Source organism: Furipterus horrens, unplaced genomic scaffold (assembly GCF_987537825.1).
Source record: "Furipterus horrens unplaced genomic scaffold, mFurHor1.1.pri manual_scaffold_3, whole genome shotgun sequence".
Classification (NCBI taxonomy): Eukaryota; Metazoa; Chordata; class Mammalia; order Chiroptera; family Furipteridae; genus Furipterus; species Furipterus horrens.
Window position 1 is genome coordinate 111206347 of NW_028327173.1, and position 25153 is coordinate 111231499.

At 37.9% G+C, this 25153-nt stretch overlaps 1 protein-coding gene across 1 annotated transcript in view; it reads right to left on the reverse strand.

Annotated features, from left to right (window-relative positions):
* Positions 1-257: 257 nt before the first annotated feature.
* Positions 258-25153, reverse strand: part of KLHDC1 (kelch domain containing 1) — a 79243-nt gene continuing 54347 nt past the window's right edge. Inside the window, exons 10-13 of the mRNA XM_090271820.1 lie at positions 16175-16247; positions 11968-12052; positions 10216-10268; positions 258-1506 (exon numbers count right to left, since the gene is read on the reverse strand). Coding sequence (XP_090127946.1) covers positions 1320-1506; positions 10216-10268; positions 11968-12052; positions 16175-16247 — 398 coding nt within the window. The 3' untranslated portion in view covers positions 258-1319. The remainder of the gene's footprint in view (positions 1507-10215; positions 10269-11967; positions 12053-16174; positions 16248-25153) is intronic.

Consider the following 25153-nt stretch of genomic DNA (forward strand, 5'->3'; position numbering starts at 1 on the left):
ATAATAAATAAAATGTAAACAAAATATTTCAATACATAAATAGAAGCTTTACACATCCAAAATACATATATATATAAAATATATCTCTAAAAAGTAATGAGATACTATAAACTACTATAATTTTCATTATAAATTACACATATTTCATATTTGCTCTCACATTTTGAATTTCAGAGATAATTTGCACGGTGGTATTGTAGAGAGTAACTTTATATACTAAATCTTTTAGCAATACAGTGTTATTCAATGGCGCAGGATATGATTGATAATATGTACAATTTCTTAATTATGGCAAAAGTACTCTTTTAAGGAACATAAAGATACAGTGTTTTGTTTCTGTATAGGCAGTTAATACTGAAAATAAATGGGAAAGTAACATATTTTCAGTGTCCTTAAGTATCAACTTTGTAGAATGGGGTGGGTCAAATTGAGAGGTTTCAATAAAGGCAAAGTACTATATTACCATTCCATTTCATTACTTATGAAAATTACTTTAGAAGCACTCTTCCAAGGCAAAATGTATTTTAATGTGTCTCAAAAGTTAATAAGTATACTGCTTCTCAATATTTCAAAGCTTGTATGCTGAATAAACCTCCATTTTTGAGACACTTTAAAACATGGTCTTTATATATATAATTGGACAAACTACTAACTTAGGGGTAATGGAAAGCAATTTAATACATTTATTCCCCTACTCAAATAAAGATTGAGGAAAACTTACGAAAAGAAAAAGGGGGAATTGCAATGATGCTTAAGAAGTTTACCAGATGAGTGCAAAAAGGGTAGGTATTTAATGTTTAATACCACCCTAGTGTTTGCCTATTTTATAATTTTGACCAGCATATTAGTTACTTAAAGAGATATTATTTAAATAACTAAGATATTTAATGAGAAGATTTAGGTTATTTTAAAGTGACTTGAGAAAATCTGTTCTTTCTAAAAGTTGATACGTAGTGTTTTTATCTCATTATTATCAATTTATATATCATTATGATTTCTAACCTCCTTGGGTAATTTCTTATTCTCCTCAAATTTGTATAATATTTTCAGTAATGAGTACACAGTGAGTTAAAATCTCCTACAGTTGTACTTACTTTCAGAAAGTATTTTTTTCTGCAGCTTATAAGAAAATTATTTTAGAAATATAAATTAACCTGCCATTAACACCTCATTCCCATATATCCCACGCCATCTAATCAATTTAACATAAAATTTTTGCTTCAAATTTTATCTTCTAAAGAAAGACTCCAATTTGGGGTGTAAATATAGAGTCTGATTTAAGTGTTTAAACATACTAAATGTAGAGAGTATATAACAACTTAATTCCTACTGATCCACTGATACTTATTTTCTGTTTCTTCTTTTTGGGCTCTTTGTTCATCTCGGTGCTTAGCTGCAGTCCAAAATGTGATTTTTTTGAGTACTTGTTGCAGAAGTTTAGGAGGTAATAAAGATATTTGACTTTCTAAAATTATAGCATTTTTACCAATGCAGTCAAGGCATGACCTGTAAACAAAACATAGTAGAATGATTTCTTTTTAAGTAATAATATAAAGTATATATAGGTAAGTTCCTTAAAAATAAAAATCTTTATAAAGTTTTTACATAATAATGTATTTTCTTTGTATAGTTTGGAACATGGTAGGATCTATGTTCTTTCCAGAGCACCACAATAATTGTGTACTTCTATAACACAGAAACTGTATCTGACCAAAATCCAATAGAAACAGAAATTACAACTTAGCATTTATAAATTTCTTTAAGTAGAAAAGTTTCAGACTTAATTTCAAAGCAGATTAGTCTGTAGCAGACCCTTTCTCACCTAGCCTTGCAGTCCAATACCCATTTACTCTTCCATCTTGTTTCCATTACACCAAGATGAAGCATCTGACATCCATTTTTTACATGACGAGACCTGTTTCTCTCCAGACCCCTCTCTCAGTGTCTGCACTGGGTTGCACACTTGACCTAAGCTGACCCAGAGATAGCAGGTCTTAAGAGAAGAATGGAGCAGTAGTACAGAAAGAGCCAAGAGACCATGGGAGGCTCTCTGAGTCTGGGGCCTGGTGTTCATCTTTTCCCTTCGATTCCACTAGCAGGCAGTGTCCTTCCAAATATAATTTTCTTTTTATATTAAGTTACCTGTAAGAGGGTTTTGTACTTTAAAACCAAAAGGAACTTAAGAACATCAAAAAAGCATCTTTCATCTGATAAACTTTAATTCAAAAAGGTAAATATTTTATAAAAGTTGTAGAAATAGCCCTGACTGGTGTGGCTCAGTGGGTTGGGTGTTATCCAGTAAACTAAAAGGCCACCAGTTTGATTTCCGGTCAGGGCACATGCCTGGGTTGCAGTCCAATTCCCCCGCTGGGGATGTGCGAGAGGCAACCAATTGATGTTTCTCTCACACATTGATGTTTCTCTCCCTCTCATTCTCCCTCCCTTCCACTCCTAAAAAAAAAAAAAAGTTTTAAAAATAATAGATTTATTGGATGCTGCTGTGGTTTGTCATTTTTACAAGGATTTACACTCTAGGATTTTATGATGATTTATACTTCTTCCACACTTTCATGAAGTCTTTGATCTCTACTCTGAAAATGTTCAATAAGAAGACTGAAAATGTTCCACATCAATACAGAAGGAGTACAAGAAGATGAAATGAGTCTTGCATCTGGTGTACATTTATGGAGACACCATAGCTCCTGTGCCCCTTCCACCAAGGAGGAAGGGAAGAGTTAGACAAGGAGATGGACTCTTTCATTACCTTCCACTCAGTGATTCAACAAATATGTATTAGCATGCACTACATATTAGGTATTGGCTTAGGAGTAAGACACCCAACACTGAGAAGAACTCTATTTCAACCTTTAAGATGACAATTTAGTGAAAAATATAAACAATTAACAATAAATGTGACTAGGATAAAATGAAATTCTCATGACAGGTGTAGGGCCTGTGGAAATCAGACAGGAAGAATAACCAAGACAACCTTCATAAGCCAGGAAAAGATTCCAGATGGCAGGTCCATGCTGAGACTATGAGAGTCTCTACAAGTTAAACTAAGGTGTTCCAGATAGAGGAACCACACCTACAAAGCCCCAGAGAAGAGAAATAAGATTTATTACAAAGGGACCATGTCCTATTCATCTTTGTTTCCCTCCAGTGAGTGCTAAATGCCTTCTGACTTCGAATTTAAGATAAAGTGATCACACTTGCTACACTGTAGACAACGATTTGTGAACATGATTCACACAGTCAATACTAATAAACTCCTGATGTATTTGACTTTTGATATGCTTAGCATCCAAAGGGCCTGTGCCTACTCACAGAAGCACTGTACTATGTACAGAGGGTGTTACCAAGAAGCCTGACTGATGGTCATTCTTAGTCCCAGCCTCAAATACAGGCCCATCCATTGTGTCCTTTTGCTTTCTCTTATTTCTACGCTGGTTCACTTTCCTCACCATTGTTTATCTTTGGGGAGGAAAAACTGTTCCAGGACGTGACCACTGCCTGACCAGTGAGAATGGGGAGCGTGTTTCTCGCAACCCTTCTGCCCGCCCCCCCCTTGGAGACTGATCTTAATTGATGTTTGCTATGTCATAGACCAGGACCCTTCCCCTGCTTTGCACTACTGGTTTCTGGAACAGGCCATTGCCTTGAGCTGGACAAATGTGTACAGCAATTCACCATAAGTGGTAGCATCCGCATCTGAGTACCTGCGACTGTCTGCCCTTTACCCCATATAATTCTTTGGTGCCTGCCAAGTGGTATGGGGATCCGTTTTATTTTACAGCCACCTAAGATGTGCCTCCAATTTAAGTTTCTCTCAATAAATTCCATTAAGTACCAAACTGAAGTGACTAACCTCTTTCTTCGATCTTTCCCTGTCCTCTGCTCACAGAGAAGATTTTCAGTTCTGGGACCTTTCCCTGGTCTATGTGTACTAATGATATTCCCTTCCAAATCTCTCCTTCATGCTTTTTGGAACACCAGTTATATCTACAAATACCCCTGCTTCCTCTGAGTTTCTGTTCTAGCTTTAATTGAAATATAAGAAAATTGCTTTGTGTGTAGCCCTCTTGAGAAAAGAGTACAAATTTTCCCTCATCTCTGCTTTCATAGTCCAGGAGTTAATGTTAATATTGTTTCCAGCCTGCTATTATTTCACCATTAGGTGTTGCCACCCACTCACCTCCTGTTCAATGCCACTCCCTGCCCCCACCATGTTGAGGACTTCGATCTTGGCTCACCACAATCTTGTCTCTTGACCGATTTTAGCATCTGCGTGGAAAATCTTTTTATTCTTTATGACCTCACTCAGGACAGTTCGACCTCTGAAATCTTAAACTTCCATATTCTCCTCTTGGACCATAATCCTTGCATCGTTTACTTTTTTTTTTTTTAGGTACGCTAGTGCGTTTTACATACTTTTTTTTGTTTGTTTGTTTTTTCAATTACAGTTGTCCCATTGTTCCCCCACTGCTCCCCCCAACCCAGCCCACCCCTTCTCCCACAATCACATCCCTCCCCGTTGTCCATGTCCATGAGTCGTTTATACACGTTCTTTGACTAAACCCTTCCCTTACTTATCCCCCTTCTCTCCCTCCCCCTGACCCCCTATTGACTGCTATTCTGCTCCTTGTTTCTATTTAGTTCATTTGTTTGTGTTGCTCTTTAGTTTCCTGTATTAGGTGATATCATATGGTATTTTGCTTTCTTTGCCTGGCTTATTTCACTAAGCATAATTCTCTCTAGTTCCATCCATGTTGTCACAAATGGTAAAAGTTCCTTCTTTCTTTCTGCTGCATAGTATTCCACTGTGTAAATGTACCACAGTTTTTTGATCCACTCATCTACAGATGGGCACTTAAGCTGTTTCCAGCACTTAGCTATTGTAAACAGTGCTGCAATGAACATAGGGGTGCATAAGTTCTTTTGAATTAGGGTTTTAGGATTTTTCGGGTATAATCCTAGCAGTGGAATTGCTGATTCAAAAGGCAGTTCCATTTTTAGTTTTTTGAGGTAATTCCATACTGTTTTCCATAGCGGCTGCACCAGTCTGCATTCCCACCAACAGTGCAGTAGGGTTCCCGTTTCTCCACATCCTCGCCAGCACTTGTTGTTTGTTGATTTGTTGATGATGGCCATTCTGACTGGTGTGAGGTGCTATCTCATTGTGGTTTTTATTTGCATCTCTCTGATGGCTAGTGATGTTGAGCATTTTTTCATGTGTCTGGACATGTTTGTTCAGTTTCTTTGCCCATTTTTTAATTGGGTTGTCTGTTTTCTTGATGTTGAGTCGTATAAGCTCTTTATATGTTTTGGAGATCAGTCCCCTGTCTGAGCTATCATTGGCAAATATATTTTCCCATATGGTTGGTTTCCTTTTCATCTTTCTGATGTTTTCTTTTGCTGAGCAGAAACTCTTTAGTTTGATGTAGTCCCATTTGTTTATTCTTTCCTTTATTTCTCTTGCTTTAGGAGATGTATCCGTGAAAATGTTGCTACGTGGGAGATCTGAAATTTTCCTGCCTATGTTTTCCTCTAGGACTTTTATGGTGTCACAGCTTACATTTAAGTCTCTGATCCATCTTGAGTTTATTGTCGTGTGTGGTGTAAGTTGGTGGTCTAGTTTCATTTTTTTGCAAGTCCCTGTCCAGTTCTCCCAGCACCATTTGTTGAAGAGGCTCTTCTCACTCCATTTTATGTTCCTTCCCCCTTTATCAAATATTAGTTGACCGTATAGTCCTGGATTTATTTCTGGACTCTCTATTCTATTCCATTGATTTATATGTCTGTTCTTATGCCAGTACCAGACTGTTTTGATCACAGTGGCTTTGTAGTATTGTTTGATGTCTGGTATTGTGATTCCTCCTGCTGTGTTCTTCTGTCTCAAGATTGCTTTGGCTATTCAGGGTCTTTTTTGGTTCCATATGGATTTTTGGAGTATTTTTTTCTAGGTCTGTGAAATATGTCATTGGTATTTTAATAGGGATTGCATTGAATCTGTAAATTGCTTTGGGTAGTATGGCCGTTTTGATGATGTTGATTTTTCCCATCCAAGAACATGGTATTTGCTTCCATTTATTTGTATCTTCCTTAATTTCTTTCTTCAATGTTATGTAATTTTCAGAGTACAGGTCTTTTATCTCTTTGGTTAAGTTTACTCCTAGGTACTTTATTTTTCTTGTTGCTATAGTAAATGGTATTTTCTTTTTTGTTTCTGTCTCTGATATTTTATTGTTGGTGTACAGAAATGCCTCAGATTTCTGTATATTTATTTTATACCCTGCTATTTTGTCAAATTCACTTATTATATCAAGTAGTCTTTTAGTGGAGTTTATAGGGTTTTCTATGTATACTGTCATGTCATCTGCATATAATGATAGTTTTACTTCTCTTTTCCCAATTTGAATGCCTTTTATTTCTTTTTCTTGTCTGATTGCTGTGGCTAGGACTTCCAACACTATGTTGAATAGGAGTGGAGAGAGTGGACATCCTTGTCTTGTTCCTGATTTTAGGGGGAATGCTTTCGGTTTTTGTTCATTGAGTATGATGTTGGTTTCAGGTTTCTCATACATCGTTTATTTTTTACACTCCCTTATCTTTTGACTCTTCCTGGTTCACCAAATAATAAGACTCCTCCAGTTTTAACTTTCTTGCCTATCCAGCCTAGGCTATATGTACTTCATTATCTTGCCAACAATTAAAATTCCCCTCTCCACTGTCCCTCTTGTTACACCATCCTGGCTAAATTCCAACCACGGGTAAATTCAGCCAACTCTCTCCTTTTTGCACCTGCACCCTGGTTGCTCAGTACTGCTGGAAAAGACTGTGTTCCCATTGACACAGCTCACTGCATCTGATTCTAGTCTATCCAAGCTGTGCCCTCTAAGTGCTCAGCACTGCTCTGTCATCGACCCCAAGGCAGCATCTTCTCAGTCACCTCAGCAGCTACTTCAAATTTCACCACTCTTCTTAAGTTCATTTCCTCACCTTTCTTTTTTTCTTATCAGACAGCCTCACTCTCAGCCCAAACTACCTCACAGCTCTGCCCCTAACCAACAAATTCATCTGTCTTTATACCTATACTTCCTTCTTTCCCACTATTTTAAAAGTATTCTTGCTCCAGTCATGGGGCTATTCAATTACCTGTTCACTAAAATCCACCTCCTTGAGACCATGTTCTGCTAATTTGCCTTCACTTCTTGTGTTTCCAACAACTTATTCCCATTGGTTTCTTCCCCTCAGCATGTGAACAAATATGCACATTCTTTCCTTCATCTTGGTGCTCATCCCTGGAAGTTATCCTGGCTTCTACCTTCACCTTACCAACAACTTCTTAGTACAACCAAACTCCAAGGTAAGTTTTTAAATTCCTTCCTTCCTTCCTTCCATTGATTTACAAAAGAGAGGGAGAGGGGAGAGAGAGAGAGAGAGAGAGAGAGAGAGAGAGAGAGAGAGAGAGAGAGAGAGAGATTGAGATCTGTTGTTCCACTTATCTATACATTCACTGGTTTATTTTTGTAAGTGCCCTGACTGGGGATTGAACCCGCAACCTTGGATTATCAGGACAACACTCTTGGTGTATTGGGACTGAGCTACCAGGCCAAAACCTCATAGGCACTTTTCAATCTAGATATTCTGTGACCTCTTTACAGTAAGTAGTCGCTCCTTGAGTTCTCTCCTGCAGGTTTTGTGTTCCTATTATCTCCTTGTTCACCTTTGATGTTTCTGGTCACTCTCTGTGCCTGCTTTTCCTCTACCTGCTCCTCAAACGTTATAAGTTCTTAATACTCAGTTGTTGGCTTCATCCTGGTCATGGAAACTCTTCCTGGGCAAAGCTAACTCATAACCATTTATATTACAACAATTCTTAAATCATTATGTCTAGCCCAGACCCCTCTCCATATATTAATGGATAGTTCCACTTAGAGGTCCCCTAAGGACTTCAAACTTAATATGTACGAAACCAAATTATCATTTCTACCAGATCCCACCTTGAACTCCACTGCCTTCTCCCTATTCTATCACTAATCCTTCCCTCCTCTTCTCCTTGGCATCCATTCAACTGCCACACCCATGTTTTTCTTCTAAATATCCTCACCACTCTCCCTTCTCCAGATCCAGTGTCATTTTCTAGACCAGACCCTCACTTTGTGCCTGACCAGTGCAACAGTCTCTACTAACTTTCCTAAATCAGTCACATATCCTTCCAGTCTCTCATCCCCACAGTTGCCAGAGGAATTTTCTAACTTGTGATATGATCATCTCATTCCTCTACTCCCAATTTTTCAATGCTTTTCTCCCACAAGATCATGTAAACTCCTCTGCATGAGAGCCAAAGCACTAGGTGACATATGGCTTCTGATTTCTTGTCCAACCTCATTTCTTACAACCCCCTCCCCATACTTACATCCCAGGTATACTCAAGAACTCAGCTTCCAGGGCACATCACATATATATAGTACTAACACCTCTGCATTGCTTGTTCATAGCAAATTCTCGTCTCAAACTCTTCTTCTGCAAAGACTTCCCTAGCCTTCACATTCTTAACTATGTGGACAGAGGGCCTCCTTCTCTAGTATTCTCATGAACTGTCTATAGGTGCCTCTTAAAGCAATTTTAAATTTTCTACTATAGTTGTTTGAATGCCTGTCTTTATATCTATACTTCCTTCTTTCCCCACTATTTTAAAAGTATTCTTGCTTCAGTTAAGGAGCAATTCAATTACCTGTTCACTAAAATTATATTATTAGCAATTTAAGGGACAGGTCATGATTTTTAATTTCATAACAACATGCCTTCCCATGGTGGGTACTTGAATATTATATTTTGGATATCAGGAACTTGCATTCTACTTAGGGAAAGCAGTTATGCTGTTTATAGGAAAAGTTAAGTAACAAAACACTACGGTATCAATCATTAGAGCAGCAATTTTGAAACTTTGCCTGCACATTAGAATTATTTTGGGAGCTTTCAAAAATTCCAAAGTCCACACTACACCCTGAATCATTAAACCACAATCTGTGGGGATAGAACACGGGCATCAGTATGTTTTGAAGTTCCACATGAGATTCTAATGTGCAAGAAGCGTAGGAAACACTGCGCTAACAGCAGTTAGGAAAGACTTTAGGAAGGCCCAGTTTGAGCTAGTCCATTGGTTTTCAAGTGGTTCAAGCTGTAGAACATCTGGAAGTTATAGCATACTCCTTGACATACACTGTCACATTTCTCTGTCTCTCTGTCTCTCTCTGGTGCCTTCACCCATGTTATTCCTACTGCATAAAATACCCACACTTCTTCACTGGGCAACTTCTACTTCACTCAAACCCTTCCTTCAGCTTTCGCCAGAAGAAACAGGAACTTCTTCCACAATCTTCCCACTAAACTTTGTATATACTCTTTGTTAGGTCTGGCAAGAGTGAGAGGAGAAACGACAGGAGAACAGGCCATGCATGAGTCTAAAAGATTTATCTGGCCAGCTGCATGAGCAGGCTGAGACCAGGAAGGCAGGAAGGTGTCAGCAGTGAACAAAAGAAAGGCAGAGTTTTTAAAGGGGATAAGGGGGAAGGGAGTTGAAGGGACTCTGATGATGGCTTTGGGGGAGTTGGCTCTCAGAGCAGAGAGACTTACTAAAACAGAGACGTTATTAAATTCTTGCCAGCAGACTAAGATATCTTTGAAGGACAGCGGTAGTCCCTGACACTAGCAGTTACTGTGGGGGCTTTGCTAAAACCAGGCCTGGATTCCTAGAACCCAGGTCTTATGCCTAACACTCTTTCCAAAGCAGGAGTATATGAGCTAAGACTCTATAAGTCACACCACCAATTTAATAACAGCTTTGGGGTTATAAAAAAGGAAACTGTACTAAATTAAATGCATGTATATGCATTTACACTCTGATTCCAGAAAATTTAAAATAGGAAAAAAGTTAGAATCAAGGAAATACAGTATGTTTAATATTCTCACAATAACTAAATACAATTTTATAAGCAGAGCAAAAGTGTGATGGTACTGTATATTTTGTTTTAAAAATAACATTGGTGTAAGGTTCATCATTATAAATTTAATAACAGTCTTAGGATGATTTAAACATTTTTCTAAACTTAAGTCATAAACTACATGAAAAATATTACAGAGCTTCCCAAAAATCAGGCAGAAAGAAATTATATCAATAGCATATATATTAAAAATAGTGAACTTACTTACCTGAGTAGTGAATAAGGTTGAGTTTGAAATATCAATAAATCATTACAGTGACCCTAATCAACATAAAAAGGAATTATCAACATTTTTGATAAAAATAACAATGCATTAATAATTTAATATTTTCATTTTATAAATGAAAAGAAATTATATAAAGCAGCAAGTAAATCTCTCCTCAGCTATGGACAAACATATACACATGTACACACAAACCGACACATACATACACATGTCTATGTCCACACAAATTTTAGAAACGTGGTTACCATTTTTCCAGTGACCCAATTTTTACCTAACGGTTAAAAACCAGAAACATGTTTTTCTCTTAGAACAGTGAGTTGAAAGCAAGAATGTAGTGGTTTTCAAGGTTTTTTGTTTTTTAAGCAGAACTCTTTTTCTTCCAAATTACTCTTCTTTTTGAATATTCTCTTTACCCTGTCTCCCTTTTCCAGGTGATCCCAGGATTTCCTGGGAATTCTTAATTTGAAAATCACCAACCCAGGAGATTTTCTGAATATGATTTTCTCATCTAAAGATTAATGTGGAAGTCAGTAGAAAATGTCTCTAATCCTTTCAAATAGGTCTTTAGAATTTCATAATTTATGATCATGATTTGAATCAGAATTCCTGCTTTAATAATAAAATTTGCATCCAAAGCAAAGACTTCTAGTACTCAGAAAAAGGAGACAAACCACTAAATTTGGTTTTTAATTAAATGCAAAGTTGTGGTTTTCATCTTTTATTGAAGCACTGCATTCTAAACCAAAGAAAGTTCTGAAATTTTCAGTATATATAACATTTAAATTCAAGGTCTCAGATCTATGAAATAAACCAGTTCCCCAGAGAAAAGCCACCTGTTTCAGGGTTTGCCAGACCACTCTGTAGGAACAACTCTGGAGATAACCATGCCTGAAGAGATGAAAGGGAGCTGGCGCCCCCTTGGTTGGTCCTGGATTGTTGTACCTATCCCCTCTCTGAAGGCTCAGTCCTGCTGTGCCTAAGAGTTCTGTGCAAACCAGAGCAACCAGTCCTGAACTCTTCTTCCATCATGTACAGAAAGGGAGGGTGGCCACCCTGCTCTGAATTTCCCAAGGTGCTAGGAGTTAAAGAACAATATCCTCCAAATTCTATTCCCTGGACCTTAGTTTTTATCAGATTTTAAAACTGGAATGCTTTCAATGCAAATGTAAAAGAGGCATGAAGCAGTAACAAAAGATGTATAATAAAAAGAAAATGCACTATAAGCATTTCAAAATACTTTCATCTTGAGGAAAAAAGCTAGCATTGATGATCTAGTTTTTGTTAGGTAGCAGATTTCATGAGTACTTATATTACACTAAGCAGTTTACATATACATTATATATATTCTTTTATGTATCAAATATTACTTAAAAATACTTTAATTCAATGAAATTATAAATATCCATTCTATGGGGAAGCTCAAAGAGAAAAGGAAAAGCTATCCTTTGAAAGCTCTTCTTAATAACTTGACAAATGAAGTTAATAGACCTATTTTGATTTTTAAACCTAAGATATCCTGAAATGCTTCACAAAAGCCACCTACTCTGAAGAGTAACATTTCATGCTCTTCCATACTTTGCAATGTGGGAATATTAACATTCTTACTGAATAACCATTTAGGCTGAATAACACAATTAGTCAGAGGAAATATTTAGGTAAGAAATTTTCTTAGTGGGACAACTGTAACAGAAAAACAATAAACAAATTTAAAAAAAATAAAAAAAAATTTCTTACTGTATCCAAGGAAAGTAAGTCATCTTTGCTCCCACCAAATACCATTATTTCATTTTCTTTTCCCAAACAGGCTGTGTGCCATAACCTATGATTGAAAAGTATAAACAAAGTGAAATACTACCAAGGAAGAAACTGTATATCACATATAAATCAATCTTCAATTGCACACTCTAAAATGTAACCTATTTCAAAAGAGGCATTATTGAACTTCAAACTTTGGCATATCCTCAAAGAGGATAGATTTTAAAGATCCCTCTAGAATCATGACAAGATTAGATTTTAGAATTCATTAAATCATGTCATTTCAGTTAAGGAGATAACACCCAAATAAATCTTTCCCATTATATCCCCCAACTTTTTCTAATCTCTATCTCATAGATACTGAAATAATTTATCACAAAATAATATAATTTTAAAAAGAACTGATCAGGAGAAATAGACATCTTTCCCATTTTTCTTATTACTATCTGCAATGTTACTGTCCTCATCATTTTTGATGCTTTCCTGTTCTATCTTCCCCCATCACCCGACAAATTCAATTTGGCATTTTCTTTTTATTTACAATGTCACACTACTTACCACTCTGGGTACAGAATACCACACATGTTCCTCTCATTTTTCTGTCTGTAATCTCTCTCAGCTACATGTAGCTGGTAAATAATATTTTTCAAATATTGTTTTTAACCAGGGACATTTCCTGATCAAGAAGCACCTGTGTCATTTTTCTCATCATATACTTAAGACCAATAACTATTACTGTTTCCCATAAAGCTTAACTCTTGTTCTCCCCAAATGAACTCTCTACTTCAGCCAACTTCATTTATTTGCTTTCCCTAAGAGTAAAGCTTACATCTGTCTATAGGCTTTTGTTCACCCTGTTTTAGTCTTAGAATGAGAAGCTGTTCTCTCAGGGCCTTAAAAAAAACAAAACAAAAAAACAAAAAAACCAGGCTCAAAATCCCCAAACTGGCCGTTATCTTCTCTGTCCAGCACCTTTCATCATATATGTGCTCATTTTATAACCTAACTTACATTTGAAGACAAACTGCTCTATATACTTCTTTAATTGTTTGATATTTGTGTCTTTCGCTCCCCACAAAAAGACCCTTACAGTAAAATACTGCCGCAGCAGTGTGCTGGAACCAGGTTATTGGGCAGTTAAAGCAGATTGTGCTTCTCCATCCAACTCCATGTTCAGTCACATCATGTTGGTAGCTTAAAGCTGGCCATGGTGGAAATCAGCAAGTGCTACAAATTAGGCCTTTTTTTAGTTTTGGTTTTCCTGGAGAGCAGTGTTAACTGTTTACAGCACATCTTTGGAACTTGGGTAATCTAATTTTATGCTTCCCTTTAAAAATGCCTATTATGGTATTCTGTACCCAGTAGATGACCAGAAACTTTTGATTAACAAAAGTAAATGCAAAATGCCAGCATAACTTATTCAGTGAATAAGTAAAAAAAATATTTCATAAAGAAGTAGCTCACCTAACATTCTTTGGGAAATGGTCTGATAGTATATATCCATCTCCAGTTTCACTTTATTTATCAAGAATACTTTTATGGTTTAAAAAAGTTCAATATTTCTGGGGGCTCAAACCATCAGAAAAAAAAGTACACATAATTCCTCAATTTTAAAAGATAAATTGAGGGTTTACAAAGTCATTGCTTTGATTCTGAGAGTACTTTGATTACTTCTCCTAACAGACCACATTGCTGACGCAACAAATTCCTCACACAGTTATATATTATCACTTATTTTTATTACCACAGAACTTTTATTTAGTATATTAATCTTTTTTACTTAACTTCCACAAGTGCAAAAAGTGGGATTATGCACAATTTGCTAAATCAAATCTTTTCCTCAATCATGACACATTCAATGACAAATGCACTTGGAACCCAGGATAGAATTGAGTCATTAGAAACTTTGGGAAATACTCTGCCCAATTCTCCAACTTGCATGTTAGACCATAATTTGATATAAATCTTCAGCAACACCCAGATTATGTTTTGGGGTTAGTGATGGGAACAGGAAGAGGGGTTGGGTAGAGGAGATAGAATATGATGGAGTCCTCATACATGCAAAGCAAGAGCTTAACATTAGAGAGAAGGTCAAGTAACCTTGGCAATGCTCATGGGATATAATAGCACCTTACACTCTACAGACCAACACCTTATTGACATCTTCTACAAATATTTAAGAAAGTTCTTTGCTGACAGCCACCTATACAGATGATCAGATATGAATATATAGACAGCTTTACAACCAAGCATTGTTTTATCTAAGTGAGACCTATAGAAAAGAGTGCAACACTGAAGAACAGTGGTTCTCAACCAGGGACGATTTTGTGCCCAAGGAGACATCTGGCAATATCTGGAGATATTTTTGATTGTCATAACTCCAGGTTGGGGTGGGAAAGTATTACTGGCATCTAGTGGGTAAAGGAGAGGATGTTATTAAACATCCTCCAATGCACTGGATGCCCCTCACAATAAATAATTTGGTCCAAAATGTCATAGTGCCGAGGTTGAGATACCTGCTGTAGAATTACAAGAGGAGAACTGGGCAGCTTATATTTCAAATTATAGCTTGGAAAAGTTTGCACAAAATCCATTTAGATGTTAAGTAAATTCTCAATTTCATAGAAAATTAGTATATATACACACATTTATGTTCTCCTTACACTAAACTGTATCCCACCTGTTCTCCTCCTCACCTCATACCTGAAGATAGATCTGTCTCTGTCTTATCTGCCTTATGGAAACTCTGGCCTGGACTTCGTCATCGAAGAACATTGGGAAGCCTTTCCTGCCTTGATTTTGGTGACATCTAGCTTGCAACCTGATGTTTTTTCTACAGACTGATAGTTTATGTCCTCTCACAGCTGCTCTAAACTTATCACCTAAACATTCTAATAAAGCATATTTACATGACACATCAGTTGAATTTAAAAAATCTCTTTACATAGCTCAGTTACGCTGCTTCACTTACTCATTAAGGATTTAAATCATTAAGGATTTAAATATAAAATAGCAAGTAAAAATTAAACATTCTTACTACTACTTTGGTCTATAATTGATGCATTCACACAAACAACTGGAAGAGAATGAAGAGTTTATCTAGTCCAAGTTCCTCATTTCGCAGATGAAGAAAATGATGCTCAGTTTCATAAGTGACTTTCCCAAAGCCAAAATGCTAAGTAGTAGCTGAGCAAGGACTAGAACTCTGGGCTCCTATATCTTAATATAAAACTCTTTAAATTAAAATATATATTACAAAAGATCCAGAACTACTAAAATAATATATTCAAATGAATTTTTATACATGAAAACATAAGAATCATATATATAACTATGATAAACTCTAAATATATTATGAATATTAATATAGATATACACAATAATATATAAAAATATTTTCAGGTTTTTCTTCTCAAGTAAGTTACTTATCATACATTAGATTACTGAAATGCATGTCATTAAGTTGATTGACATTACAGTAAATAACTATAATAAAAAATCTAAAATACATGGCATAAAAAAATTAAATCTATTACTAAGTATATAATTTAACGTGAATATGAATTTCCTATGAATATATTTTATTATACAACTCAAATTAGAAAAAATAAGACTTACAGTACTAATGTGGTTTTCTTTGTAGCCTAATAATAGGATATTGTGTCTATAATTTTTGTAAAAAATTTACTCTATAAATACAAATAACTAATATGTATTTTTTAATTCACATAAATACAATATACAGTTAATAAAATAATAATAATCTGCCATCTACTTGATCAACATGAAAGCAATTTACCCATTAAATTGCCCTAATCCTCTTCTATAAACATCTTGCCACTATTAAAGCCAATTCCATTCATGTCTACTCATTAGAAATAGTAACATTATATGATACTATCAATTTCTTAGCCTTTTCCTATTTAGGAGGCAAGATTATGCATTTACATAAAAGAATAATAGTTTAAAATATGCAAATATTAGTAGAAACTGAATAGATCACTTCTAACGATCAGATACCACTTAAATGATCATTAAATTATTTAGGTAACATCAAGCTTATTTGAAAAAACATCTTTCCTGGTGATTTATGGTTTCAATGGCAAACACTATAAATTAAGTGCTATATTTTACTACTTTAAAATTCTTAACTATTTTACTATTATTTGTCAACTTCTAGACTTACCTGGGTCTTGTTTTAGGTAAATGTGTCAGTTGTTTCCAACAATTTGTTATGACATTATGAATCCAACCATCACCTGCAATATTATGACAGTTCAAAAATTAAGATTAAGTTCTTTGAGATAAAATTTTATTTTCCCCAAATTTAAATGCTACATTTACATAACAATCTTTTGTGTGTGCACATATTTTCTCATAAAAACTTTCAGATATATACAAAAGTAGAGTGAACATGACACTGAACCCACACATATCCCAGATTCAACAACTATAAAAATTTTGTCACATGTGCTACATTACCTCTTTATTATTGTTGTTGCTGAGTTATTTTAAAGCAAATCCTGTATCTCCTATCATTTTCCCCATACATACCTCCGTAAGCACTGCTTAAAAATGTGGAAAATTTTTACATAACTACAACACCACTGTAACATAACTACAATGCCATTATCACTGTCAACAAGACTAAAAATTATTACTTAGTATTATCTAAAACATATATGACCACATCATAAGATGAATTTATAAAGGAAGAAACTGCTGGACTAAATTAGGACATTTGCATACAGGTACTAAACTTATTAGGGTGACCACTTTTTGTACACCTGAAACTAATATAATATTGTATATCAACTGTAATTGAAAAATAAGTTAATTAAGGCTTCTGGTCAAGATAGAGGTGTAGGTAGATATGCTTCACCTACACCTACAACCAGATCACAAAAACAAATACAACCAGAACCATCAGAATATTGAGCTGTATGGAAGTCTGACAACCAAGAATGTAAAGAAGCCACATTCATCCAGATGGGTAGAAGGGGTGGAGTTGTGGAGATGGGGCAGAGAGGTAGTGTGGCTTGGACAAGCAGCTGCAGCAGCAGAAGAGACAGTCCCACATTCATGTGTGGTGGATGAAAATAGGAAGGGATACCCTGGGAGCATGCAATCCCAGCCCCAGACGAGAATGCACAGCTCAGCGTTCCAGCACCGGAAAGACAAATCCCCATTACCTCTGGCCATAAAAACCAGTGGGGGTTGGGGTGGTGGAAAAAAGTGCTGGATTTTCATATCTTAAAGGGCCTGCACAGGGCAGCAGAAGAAACTACCAGATTTTCACCACTTAAAGTGCTTGCATGGTCTTAGAAAGTACACGAACCCCAGGGAAGCAACTAGAAGAGCGCCAAGCACATACAGGAAGTGGGTGAAGCGACTAGAAACAGTGAGTGCTGGGCAAATTGCCAGAAGCCAGGCAGCAGCATTGTGCCCTCTCCATGCCCTGCCACCACAAATAGAACCACAAGCAGTGAAGCTGGTGGCCTACCCGGGCTATTATCTAAGGCTCTGCCCCACAACTTACAGGTGCCTTTGCTACAGAGGTCACACTACTAAGACAGGGTGTAAAAGCAGCTCTACCTAATACACAGAAACAAACACAAGAAGGCTGCCAAATTGAGAAGGCTAAAAAACATGGCCCAAATGAAAGAACAGAACAAAACACCAGAAAAAGAACTAAACCAAACAGAGATAGCCAACCTATCAATACAGAGTCCAAAACACTGGTGATCAGGATACTCAGAGAAATAATTGAGTACAACCACAAAATAAAGGAAGAAGTGAAGGTTACACAAAGTGCAATAAAGGAAAATATACAGGGAACCAGAACTGAAGGGAAGTAAGCTGGGATTCAAGTAAATTATTTGGAATAAAAGGAAAAAATAAATATTCACCTGGAACAGAAAGAAGAAACAAGAATTGAAAAAAAATGAGGAGGGGATTAGGAAACTCTGGGACAACTCAAAACATACCAACATCCATATCATATGGGTGCCAGAAGGAGAAGAGGAAGAGCAAGAAATTGAAAACTTAGTTGAAAAAAACAATAAAAGAAAACTTCCCTAATTTGGTGAAGGAAACAGACATACAAGTCCAGGAAGCACAGAGAGTCCCAAACAAGTTGGTCCCAAAAAGGACCACACCAAGATACATAATAATTAAAATGCCAACAGTTAAAGAGAAAACGAGAATCTTAAAAGCAGTAAGAGAAAAGCAGAGAGTTATCTACAAAGGAGTTCCCATAAGACTATCAGCTGATTTCTCAAAAGAAACTTTGCAGGCAAGAAGGGGCTGGCGAGAAGTAAGCAAAGTGATGGAAAGCAAGGTTCAACCAAGATTACTCTATCCAGCAAAGCTATCATTTAGAACGGAAGGGCAGATATAGTGCTTCCCAGACAAGGTAAAGCTAAAGGAGTGCATTATCACCAAGTCATTATTACATGAAATGATAAAGGAACTTATTTAGGAAAAAGAAGATCAAAACTATGAATATTAAAATGACAAGAAACTCACAACTATCAACAACAGAATCTAAAAACTAAAACTAAAACAAACTAAGCAAACAAAATCATAGATATGGAGATCTTTTGGAGGGTTATCAGCTGGGAGGGAGATGGGGGAGAAATGGGGAAATGATGCAGGGATTAAGAAGCATAATTGGTAGAAACAAAATAGACATGGGAATGTTAACAGTATAGGAATGGGAGAAGCCAAAGAATTTACATGCACTACCCACAGACATGAACTAAGGTAGGGGACTCTGGAGGGAATGGTGGTACCGGGTGGAGGGGGACAAAAGGGGAAAAATTGGGACAACTGTAACAGCATAATCAATAAAATATACTTAAAAAGAAAAAAAGAAAAATAAGTTAATTTAAAAATAGAAATTCAAATAAAACTTTGAGTTAGAACACTTAATTCCCCATAGGTCAATGACCAAAATCGGCAAAATAGGAATTAAAACCAGTAGCGCTCATGAAGATATAACCCGTAGTGAAATGTATAAACGTTAGTTTTTTATTAGATTCCAAAAATCTTTTAATTAAAACTCCCAGAAATTTAAGAAGCATAATAACCTGCAATAATTACTATCCCCTACTAGGAACTGGAGTTTGTTGGCCAGCAGGCTGCCAGATATATCAGCTGATGCTCGATAAATTTTTGTTGGAAAAAAGTTTTTTCCAGATTCTATATAAAATTACAGAAATGGCTTTAATGCTATAAAAGTTCTCTTATGAAAACAGAAAATTTTTGAGTTAAGAAAACACAAAACATTTAGTATGTCAAACTAAAAAGCAAATATTCTTGGTCATCTGTCTATCCTAATGGCATAATTTTACTGCTGAAAGAAAAACTGCATTTCAAAACCTTTAACCATTGAGGTCAGCAGTGACAGGAGTTAAAAATTCTAGCTAAGCACTTTCCTTTATAATTTGGGAACAGGCTTCCCCACCTTTATTTCCAGAGCATTCTGGAAAAGGCTGCTCTTCTAATCCCCATTCCAGCCCATAATATAAGCATCTGGATAAAAAATCAGGAGGACATGGAATCATAGACCATTATAGTTGAAAGGGGCTTTAATTCACCTAGGTTCAACCACCCTACCTTCTCTCTACACCTAGGAAATAAAAGAACAAGGAGAGCAAAGGGTACAGAAGCAAAGGAGCCTTCCACTTCTAATTTTCAATGCAAGCATATAGTTGGGATTAAAATAAAGGTAAACCATAAAACCAAAACAAAGGAAGACACTTTAAGTATAAAATACAACTTTAAAAAAAGTGAGGCTTTAAAGATGGCAGCAGAGTAGGTGAAAGCTACATTCATTTGCTCCCAGAGCAATCAATCCAAATAACCAACCGAAAGCTGGCTGAACTGAAATATAACCAAAGATTTACAGAAGCCACACCAAGACTGGTAAGAAGGGTGGAGACATGAGAAGTACTAGCCCCTGCACCCAGGTGCAATGGCTGAGAAGCCAGAGGGATATCACAGCTGCAAAACTCCTTCCCACCAGAAGTGTGGGGTTTCAACCCTATGCAGGGATTCTCAACCCAGAGCAACAGAGACAAGAAGAGCCCACATAGCATCTGGTAGTGAAAATCAGGGGGCAGGGGCATTCTGTCCGCCTGGGAGACCTAGATGCCACCTTCCCAGGGACAAGCACTCCTCTTGTTATAGCACTGCCTGGTCCCCAACTGCTGGTGAGGCCACTCAGCCATACTGGGGTTCTGCAGAGGTGGGTGCAGGCTGCACCTAGCACTGACTTTTTGGGCCCTCTCTTTCTGGGGAGGCTCTTGGCAAACACTCAGTGAATAAACTATGTGGCTTTGGAAAGAGAGCCTGTCTCCTCCAACTCAAGTACACAGCCAGTGCCCATATCCCTCCTGTTCAATCACTTGACTGATCCTGTTGTTCTGAGTTCAGCTGAGCAAGGGATTCAGAGCGCCATACAGAGCTGGGATTTTCAGAGCATGTCTCCCAGGGAAGCTTTTCTCCAGGAACCAGGTGGATCCTAGAGTGTGCAGCTACATGGCAAGGGGTGGGGGCCACTATTATCTCACCTGCAAGCTCAGCCCATGCTACCCTGGGAAGGGGAAGAAGTGCCCACCCTACTCCTACAGGTTTTCAGGTATCACCCCCAACAGGAGACTGTTTGGATCAGCCCTGCCAAGTCCTGGATACCCTGTCCCACTGGACTCAGTTCCTGAAGGGGAAGGAAGAGTGGCTAAGAGCTGGGACAGTCAGAGTGTGCGTCCCTTGGAGGCTATTGTCTGGGACCAGGACTAAGTGCTTAGCACTCTTCTGTGGGCTGGGCTGGTATCACCCCCAATGAGAGACTTTTGATCTGTCCTCCTGAGTCTGGTGGCTCTGCCCAGCTGAGAGAACTGCTGGCTACATCCAACATGAACCTATAGCCCATTGTGGGGAAACCAGAGTTGGAGACTCTGGCAGAGGTTGAGTGGTTTGGGCTACTTTCCCTTTATTGAGTGCCTGAACATGTGACTCCCAAGTAGGGAACCAGCTATTCCTGTCCTCCTGACCCATGTTGCCCTGCCCTGCTGGGTTCACAATCTGTGGAAGGTTCTGTGGATCACACCCAGCCTGGGACTAATCTATAGTCTTTCTTCTGAAGGTTTCAGGGGGAGGTGGAGAAGCTGACAAGTAGAGGTAGACCTCAGGAGGCTTAGGTCCTTTTACAGAACTGGCCCCAGTGCTAAGCTGGAGAAATCCAACCATTATACACAAATTGGCACATGCACACCAAAGACCAGGAGATGCAGGCATAAACAGTGAACAGCATGGTACCTCCAGACAGGTAGCCCAAGGCCAGTTACACACAATGTCTGACACTGACCTCCCTGAACCATGCCCAAGTGGACCTAGAAACAACACAACCAGCGATGGACTCTAGACCACACCAGAGCTTGACCCCACTAGCTACACAAGTAACACACCCAAAAGATTTCAATAGGCACCAGATTCTGCTGGGAACAACTATGCCTTGGGGGAGCAACCCCTGCACATCATCTCATACATGGTGATTGAGCTTTACCGTTATACTAAACCATACTGAAGGGTTAATTCCACCCATGAAAGGGCCAACAGCATTCAAAACTCAACAAGAAGAAGTACACATAACCCATAAGGAACATTCCTGGAGTATGGAGCTCAGGTGATCTAGAAGATCGGGCCACTGAGTCCACAAGATATCTTCATCATAAAGCTATCATTACAAGTTTGGGAGTCTTAGAGATCTACCTAACACAGAGACACAAAACAAAGGGGCAAAGAAATATGACTCAAATGAAACAAGAGAAATCCCCAGTAGAAGAATTAAATGAAATGGAAGCCACCAAAATACCAGATGTAGAATATAAAACAATGGTTTTAAGGATGTTCAAGAACCTTATGTGCAGAATGGATTATCCCAGAAAGAATTTAAACAAAAGGATAATAAGCATTAAAAAGGACATAAAACCATAAAAAGAACCAATCAGAAATGAAGAATACAATATCTAAAATGAAGACTACATTAGAAGGAATTAATAGCACATTAGATGAAAAATAGCACTGAATCAGCAATCTGAAGGACAAGATAGCAGTAGTGCCCAAGCAGAGCATCAAAAAGAAAAGAGAATTTTAGGGTATCTGCAGTGTGGTAGAGGGCTCAGCACAGGGGCCCTAGTGGCTGATTCTTCAGCTCTGTCCACAAAGCCCAGTTTCTCCTCATAGGACTCTAGTCATCTCAATCCTCCCTCTGCTGGAGCTCAGGCACCTCCACAAAAGAATTCAAAATGTGGTAGGCAGAATGACTCTCAATCAGCTAGCCAGAGGCAAAGTTCCACCAAAGAGCAATACAACAACAACCAAAATGGAAATACAACCAGACAGCCTAAACAAATGGCATAAAGGGCATCCCAAGAGCATCAAACTCAGGAGTTCAAAGAGACTGCACCACTGAGTCCCCCAGGTCTCCTATTATAGAAGGTCACACCACAGCATGGGAAATCAAAGCAGACAAATCTAAGAAACAAAAACAAGAAGAGTCACATAAAATGAAGAGACAAAGAAACAACCCCACAATGAAAAGAAAAGAGGAATCCCCAGAAAGAGTGCTAGATGAAACAGAGGCAAGCAAATATGGTTATAAGGAAGAATAATTATAAGGAAGCTCAATGAACTCAACAAACTCAGAGAAACAATTTCTGAACTGAAGAACACAGTAAAAGAAACAAAAAGCAGGCTAGAGTAAGCAGAGGATGGGATCGGTGAGCTGGAGAACAACGTAGAAAAAAATTCTCAGACAGTGCAACAAAATGAGAAAAGACTGCGAAAGAACAAAGAGGGTTTAAGAGAGCTGCAGGACAACATGAAACGTAACAATATCTGTATCATAGGAATACCAGTGGGAGAAGAAGGGGAGCAAGAGATAGAAAACCTGTTTAAAAAAGTAATGACAGAAAACTTCCCTGGCTTGAGGGGAGAAAGAGCCACACAAGCCAAGACGCACAGAGGGTCCCAATGAAGATGAACCCAAAGAGGCCCACTCCAAGACACATCATAATTAAAATGCCAACATTCAAAGACAAAGAGAGAATCCTAAAAACAGCAAGAGAGAAACAACTAATAACATACAAGGGAGCTCCAATAAGGCTATCATCAGATTACTCAGCAGAAACACTACAAGCCAGAAGGGAATGGCAAAAAATATTTCAAGCAATGAAAAACAAAGGCCTACAACCAAGAATACTCTACCCAGCAAGGCTCTCATTCAAAATGGAAGGTGAAATAAGGAGTGTCCAAGACAAAAGAAGGCTAAAAGAATACATCTCCACCAAACCAGCATTGCAAGAGATGCTAAAGGGTCTGCTTTAAGAAGATGAAGAAACAGAGAGAGACAGAGAGGAACACGAGTACAAAGGGGGAAAATTACAATGAATAAGTACTGAAAGAAAGAAGGAACTTCTACCATTTGCAACAACATGATTGGAACTGGAGAGAATTGTGCTTGGCGAAATGAGCCAGGCAACAAAAGAAAATTACCTTATGCTATCACCTGTTGCAGGAAACTGATGAACAACACAAACAAATGAGCGAAATTGAACCAGAGGTATGTGAACAAGGAGTAGACTAACGGTGACAGCGGGGGAGATGGGAGGGAGAGAAGGGGTTAGAAGGGGAAGGGTCTAGTCAAAGAACATGTGTGGATGACCCATGGACATGGACAACTGGGTGGAGACTGGATGTGGGGGGGGGCAGGGTACAGGGAAGCAGGAGGGGGAAAAAAAGTGAGACAACTGTAATGGAAAAACAAACAAAAAATTTTTTAGTGGGGGGAAAAAGTGAAAATATAAAGAATGGAAATGCAAGTTCAGTGAATATTAGGAGGACAAGGATTTTCCTTCCGATAAGACAGTCCTACAGATTTAGAGACATGTATGTGGGTTATGTTACATAAATTAACATGTATTTTCTGTTTTCAAAGGGCATAAGCCTACGATCTCATTACCTGAGTGATTGTCTGTACATATAGGCCTCACTTAATGCTGTCTGCATTGCTGCCTCCTGAGACTCAATGGTTTGGCTGAACTAAGTGGCTGGGTTGGTGAAGAACGGGGTGGTCTGTGGGCTTCACTTTAAAACTGGTTTCTCTTTTCTATCCTAATGGCTTGGACAGAAAGAGCCCAGAGGCCTGAGAGGGGGGAAACCTAAAATATTTCCCTCAGTCCAAACTAAGTATAATGGGCAAAAGGGTTTTGGACAGGTGAGATGTACCTGGCATACCTTCCTCCAAAGAAGCCCTTATTTTCCCTAATGTGGGACATTGAAAAATTAATACCTGTCTTTTGTCATCTAGTGGTTACAGATTGAATGATATCCTTTAACCCTGTTGCCCCCAGAATACAAGGATGCCAGCCTATTAAACCAAGCATGCTGTTGTCCAGAGACAGCCAACCAACCTGGAGTCTGCACGATCCTTCCCCATGTGGGAAGGCCACCCTCCCCTCCACACCCCCACTCTTATTAGGGATTTCTTGACCCACGGGTAGGTAGGACGACGACCTTGTCCAGCTTGAAGCAGCTAGAGGAGCTCGAGACCTTCGTCCATTGTCCTTTATGAGATTGTAAAGGGTCTTAAGTCTGAGAGGGAGGGATTGTTATTTTTTATTGTTAAAATATTTAACTAATTAATTAATTATTTTTAAAAAAGAAGAAGAAGAATATATGAAAGGGTGAGGCGGGAGAGCTTGTATGTACGACCCATGGGCATGGACTTTGAGAGGGGATTGTTGGGGAGGCGGGGGTGCTGGGCGGAGGGGAGCAAAGGGGAAAAATAATTGGAACTATTGTAACAATATAATCAATAAAATATACTTAAAAAAAAAAAAAGAAAATTATAGGCCAACATCCCTGATGAACATAGATGCTAAAAATATAAACAGAATTTTAACAAACTGGACCCAACAATACTTTAAAAAGATCATACACCATGATCAAGAGGGATTTATTCCAGAGGTGCAAGGTTGGTACAATATTACAAGTCAATAAGTGTGATATGTCACATAAACAAAATGAAGGATCAAAATCACATGATCATATACAAAGATGCAGAAAAGCATTCGATAAAATCCAGCACCCATTTATAATA